The sequence below is a fragment of the Pipra filicauda genome, unplaced genomic scaffold, assembly GCF_003945595.2.
Source record: "Pipra filicauda isolate LSUMZ 115617 unplaced genomic scaffold, ASM394559v2 scaffold101_size5749837_pilon, whole genome shotgun sequence".
Classification (NCBI taxonomy): domain Eukaryota; kingdom Metazoa; phylum Chordata; class Aves; order Passeriformes; family Pipridae; genus Pipra; species Pipra filicauda.
Window position 1 is genome coordinate 278,274 of NW_024103452.1, and position 6,239 is coordinate 284,512.

The 6,239-nt window shown below is 43.3% G+C and overlaps 1 protein-coding gene across 1 annotated transcript in view; it reads left to right on the plus strand.

Annotated features, from left to right (window-relative positions):
- Positions 1–4,992, plus strand: part of BMP6 (bone morphogenetic protein 6) — an 87,732-nt gene extending 82,740 nt beyond the window's left edge. Inside the window, exons 5-7 of the mRNA XM_027745051.2 lie at positions 1,064–1,140; positions 3,347–3,457; positions 3,549–4,992. Of these exons, the coding sequence (XP_027600852.1) occupies positions 1,064–1,140; positions 3,347–3,457; positions 3,549–3,698 (338 nt within the window). The 3' untranslated portion in view covers positions 3,699–4,992. The remainder of the gene's footprint in view (positions 1–1,063; positions 1,141–3,346; positions 3,458–3,548) is intronic.
- The last annotated feature ends 1,247 nt before the right edge of the window (positions 4,993–6,239 follow it).

Below are 6,239 nucleotides of genomic sequence, written 5' to 3' on the forward strand. Positions count from 1 at the left end.
GCTGGTGGCCAAGCTGCTCTGCTGCAAAGGTGGTTTCTGTGGCTGCTCTGCTGAGGTCCAGCAGCCACCTGAGGTGTGACAAAATCAGCAACCACCCGTCAGGGCTGGATTTGTGCAGCCACATGGAGGTGAAAGGCCCCTCTGTCACGGCTCAGCTCCTCTGTGGTTCCAGGTGTTCACATGTGGAGCTGCCTCTCTTTCCAAATATAAATGGGAAATTCCACTCTCTGTCAAAAGCTGCACTTTGTGGGGTCATCAGGAGCAGCTCCTGCATGGTCGAAACATCTTCATACATTGCGTCATGGCAAGGGAGAAGGTCTCTGGTCAGGGCTTTGCACCCTGCCTTCCCACTCTGGTAAAGTATTGGCACTAAGGAGCAAGTGAATGGTGAGAGCATATCAAGTTCTGTGTCATCTGCAGATAAGCAGCTTATGGAAAGGAGAAACAGGTTTTTCAGAGCATGGTTTGTAAAGGTCCAAGGGTGGAGGTGGGGCATGGGGTGATGTCTGGGGAAGGCTAGGGGTAAGATACAGAGAGAGACGGGGACTTCCCTGCCTATGGGACACCTTAGCTGTTTAAGGACTCCTGCTAACTGTTACAGGGAAGCAAGGTGACGATTAACCTTCCTGGGGCTGTAATTCTCTCAGTAAGTGTGTGCGGTTTGAGCTCACCACCTAGGGCGGCACACGTTGGAAACCGCAGCTCAGGAAGTGGGGTGAGTCTGAGCACCCAGTGGGGATGTCACCTATGCCGGGCTGAAGGAGTAGATTTATTTTAAGAAGTCATTTTACTGGAGGTGTTTTACAAGCACTTTGAAGGCAGCTGAAGTAATTATAACTGAGTCACTGTTACTTGGGTTCCTCCATTCCCAAAGGCATCTTAAAAGCTTCAGCCCTGCTTTGGATGTCCCTCAACACCCTTATCCTTTTGGCTGCTGAGGGAGCTCATCATTTCTTGCTGCTGAGCCCACAGCACGCACACATTTGGCCAGCTGTGCCCTCCAGCAATGCTCTGCCTGTTTTAGTTTCTAAATTCTTGTTTTTGTTCTTTTTTTTTTTAACAGATTACAACAGCAGTGACTTAAAAACAGCGTGCAGAAAGCATGAGCTTTACGTTAGCTTCCAAGACTTGGGATGGCAGGTGTGTGATGTTTCTCCCTGGGTAAACTAGACATTTTGTTATGAAATGTTATCTAAACAGTGTCACGGTAATTCCACTTGAGTCTGCCATTGTGCTTTAAAATGTCCCTTGTGCCTCCTCACTAAAACCAGTGACAGGGCAAGGCAAATAAATATTGATAGTTGTGACATTTGATAAGATCCAGAGGAAGCTTGATACTTTATGAGATTCAAGTATACAGTCTGTCACTCACGGGAGTCACAGTACGGGCAAGGGTTTATATCTATGAACCTCTAATGATAAGAAAAAAAATCTGATGATAAGCAGTGATTTTAATTAAATTTTTTTGTGTGTAGTGTTCAGCCACTGTTTGAAATCCTCCATCCCTGTGCCACCATTAGCACTGCCTATGGTAGGTAGACTGAAGACTGGGTTTAGTTGCAACACCATGAGGCCAGAAAGTTGTTTAGAGTAAGTTATTTAGGACCAGGCCACTGTGTAATCGAACATCACATTTCAAAGAATGCCCTCACCTTCTCTTTTTTAAAATTTTTAAATTTTTCTTTCATTCTTTCATTCAGCCCTTTTGTGAGGGGAGATCCCATTTCTGTCAGCTAATGTTTTTACCTGGTTATAATTCAGAATGCCAGGGCCGCCCCTGGTGCTGCCCCTGGACATGGAAGTCCTCTCAGCTAATGGGACAGTACTTTTTGTAACTTATGTCAACTCCAGCCCATTAGCTGCAACTGTGGGTGCCTGCTGACTCCGTTCTCCATTACTTGTGAGTGGCATTTCTTTTCACTTGTGAACAGTTTTTCCACCTGTTCCTTAGCTTACTTGCCCTGCTTTCAGGCAGGAGGCAGATTCCAGTTGTGAAGTTCCTGATCTTGAAGGCACTGCTTTCATGTTTCTAGGTGTAGAAAGGTACAATGCTGCCAAAGGCAGGCCACAGACCAGCAGGGCTCATTGCAAGAGTTGGAATCCAGGTCCTACTTGTTGCAGGCAGATGATCAAGGCAGGGCAGCAGCCCCCTGCAGTTGTTTGGCACTGCCATCTCCTTTAGAACATCCATTAATTTTTTTTTAGCAGAGCACTTCCCTTATTCTTACAGCCCATTAAACCACAAATTAAATTACACAGTCTGTACTGGCATCTCTAGCAGAAGGGTGATTTTCTTATGAAAAGCAGGTTGGTTTACCAGGAGCAAATTATGGGTGAACTAGTACAGTAAAATGAAGGGGAGTTTTTGTGATGCCCAGGTATCCTCGTGGGAACAAACCTGGCTAGCAAAGCTACAGCAACAGTGTCTGGCTGCTCAGGCCTGCTGTAGCAAAATTCAAGCAAACATAGGTAATTGTTGTCAGGTAAAGGGGAAATTGTTTAAGAATTACATGCACGTGAAGTGTACCAGTATGTTCTTCTACAGGATAACCTGCAGAGCCTGACACCAAAGGAAGCAAAATATCTCCTGCTAATTATTGCTGCTTTTAGTTTTCCTTTGGCTCTTTTGTGTCAGCAGCAGAGAAGCTGTAATTTTTTTATGAGCCCTTTGGTGAAAAGTCACCTTCTTCTTCCCTACCATCATGGGACTCAAGAGTGCCACTGGGGCCACCTGTTTGCACATGCAGCTCAGGCTGGCTGCCCTGCCCCTCCTTTAGGAGTCTGGCAGATGTGCTGAAGCTGTTACACAGCTAAGACTTCCCACAGTGGCCTTAGCAGGCTAGTGTCCCCGTATGAGGGTGTATAAGATAGAGTGTCTTTGAGACACCACACCAGTTTTTTATATTCCTGTTGTGGAGCTCCCTCAGGCTTGAATTGTGCCTGTGTGAATGCATGGATGTTTCCATGAGGGGGCACCAGCTGTGGCTGTGACTCAACCTAGGAAAGGTAGTTCAGCCAGAGGGCCTAACCTGCAGGAAATGTTGGAACATAAAGGCTTCCAAACCACAATCCCCACAAGGCAACCCAGCAAGAGTTTTAGGGATAAAACTCTCTTAGTTCATGGCAATACATATATGTGCACTGTTCTTTGGACATTGAAATCAGTGTGTCCTTGTAAAAGTGATGGCTCAAGAAAAACCAAAACCCAAAACCCCAATCAAAAGCCTAACAGTTTCAGTGAAAACACATTTTCACCCTCAAGAAAAAAGTTAATGGAAAATTTTCAGCTGCTCTTAATTGCATGCAATTGTCTGTTGAATCATGTTCTGTTTGTTTCCCTAAAAAGGACTGGATAATCGCTCCAAAGGGCTACGCAGCCAACTACTGTGATGGGGAGTGCTCATTCCCACTCAATGCCCATATGAACGCAACCAATCATGCCATTGTCCAAACTCTGGTAAGTCTCCAGCCAGCTCGATGCCAAAGCACCAGGTGAATTTGTAAACAGGATACCATTGTCTCAGTTGTGTTTTCTTTCTTGGCAACAGGTTCATCTTATGAATCCTGATTACGTTCCCAAACCATGCTGTGCACCTACCAAACTAAATGCCATATCTGTTCTTTACTTTGATGATAATTCTAATGTAATCTTGAAGAAATACAGGAATATGGTAGTAAGAGCTTGTGGATGTCACTGACAAACAGTCTTCACATGGACTCTGTGATGCTACCATGAACTTTGATACAACCTTCCCTGCTTTCAGGAGCTTGGAGAGAAAAGCATGTGATAAACCACCTTTCAGAACACCACGTATGTGCCTTGTGGGGGGACAGGGTGTGGGGACCACCCCCTGGGGTGTGAACAAACTGCTGGACTTGTTAATAGACTGACCCTACGCCACGGTGGCTGCTCAGCTCAGCGGCAGCAGCAATATGCCCACACATGCTTTATTTGGCTGGGATGGTCTTAATCTCACATAGCAGCTTGGCCTTTAGCAGTTGCTTGGACATCTGCTGATTTTTATCAGATGGGCTAACAACACCCCAAAAAAGTGAGGTCTTTTTCTTGGGGGTGGGAAGGGAAGACGAGGGGGAGAGGCAGAGAAGCTAAAGAAAGTGTTGGCACTTTGGTCGTAGAGCATACGTCTCATGCAAGATGGTTTTGCCCAGAAGGACCAGCTACTATGCCTAGGGTGTTAGTCTCCTCCTGACAGCTGTCATGACAGTAAGCATCCAAAATTGTGCCAAAGTAAATGTTTCAGTTCTCTTATGCTCCAAGCACTGTTTAACTCTGATCCTGCAAGCATAAGATGGCTTGGCTGCACCATGTGTTAGAAACACTACCATGAACTCAGGCCCTGGCTGGTCTTGCCAGTTCACTCTCTGACTGAGCAGTACAACTTTATACACTTGTTCTTATGCAACTTCCTTCCCCTCCCCTCATGAGGTGGCCTCATCTACTACCAGTTGCCCAGGAAGGAAGTCAGGACACTTCTAAAGCTGTAATTCAGATGTAAAAGTTTAGGAGCCATTCATTCTCTAGCTGGACAGTTTGTTTACAGGAAGACAATGTCAACAGCATTTGCAACCTTTTCCATTCAACTCACACAACTAACAAACTGGTTTAAAGGATATGCAGTGTAGCCATGCTTTGTCTAGCAGAAGCTAATAGCAAATTGTTTTGATCAATATTAAACTTGTATTAAATGCACTTACCTCTACTTGCATTTAAAAGGCTTCTTGTAAATACAGGCTATAATTTATTGCACTTGTCACTGTATATTCATTGTTCTGTATCATTTATAGAAAGACTGCTTTTTTAAAAAGTTTTTATTTAGAAAAATCTCAGTGTAAACAATTGTACCACTTTGATTTTATACAAGAAACTCATGAGATTGTGCTTCACTAGAAAGTTGTTAAAAACGTAATAAAGGCTTCCTGTAAGGCAGAAGTATACACATTGTTCTAATACATCTGCCTGTACAACACTTAGCTTTCACTGTGACTTTTTCACCTTCACACATTTTTAGATTGAACAGAATCAAAAGTTCTGGATAGACCGTGAAGTACCAGGAGAAATTCACTGGTTTAAAAGTTCATAGATGTTTTGCCTTTTTTTTTATAAAAAAGAAAAACAACCCAACCTACTCCATATGATGGACAAAACCAGTATCTTGACAGATTAGTCAAATTAGCCTGTAGCTATCCTCATTCCATGAGTTTCTGTGCACGTGAGACAGCAGAATTCAGTCCTTGGTTTGCTGTTGCCTTTGTATCATGACAGTCTCTGCAGTGTAAATTCTCTGGCTTTCATTAAATCTAGCATGGAACATCTTATGCACCAAAGAATAGATTCATATTATAATACAAGATACCACAAAGTGCGTGGCCCTAGCATTCAAACTCATCAATGCTTACTGCTTGGAAAAAGGTTAAGGCTCAAGAAGAGGGGGGGACTATTTTACACTACTATAGACCAGCTGAATGGAAAAAATATTAAATATTGTACTACTTGTTGTTCTCTAAGTACTCTGAATAAGGAGCAGGTCAGCACAAAGTTTGGATTCAGGCGAGGAAACACATTATCAGCTTGGAAGTCTAACTGATCATTTACTATTAACGGAGCAGGTATAACAGCACCTATTATTCACTCTGGCTCTATAGAAGTAGAGCATAGTTGCACCTCTGGAGCTGGATGGCAGCAGCCTATAAAAATCCACCTGACACGTGTACACTGTGGCATCAGTAATGTTCAGGCACATGTTACAGTACCATCACTTTCATTATGGCTAGACCTCCCATGCTGAGAGGATTAACAGGAAACAACCAGCTCACGGGGGCCTGGTATCTTCCAAAGGTGTGTGTGTTTTCAACCTTTCAGCAGCTATATTAACACAAATAGGATTTAAGTGCAGTTGTAGAGGCAAAAGTCAATGCAGCTGTAGCTTTTGCCTTTCTAGTAATGGTGAGCAATTTTTAGGGATTACTTTTTAACCAAATCTAACCTGAAGACAGAAATATTGTACTGCTGCCCTTCAGTTGGTTTTCTTAATGTATTTTAGTCTCAAAGGAAACCATTTACACTTCATTGCAGAAATGCAGAAATGCAGTAATACTATCAATGCTGAAAATATTCCCAATTTGCACAGTAGCTACTTGTTAGTTTTCCTTCACACACAGGGTAGTATGTCTTTAACACACACACAAGGGGAAGATACCAATATTTAATACATTCAATA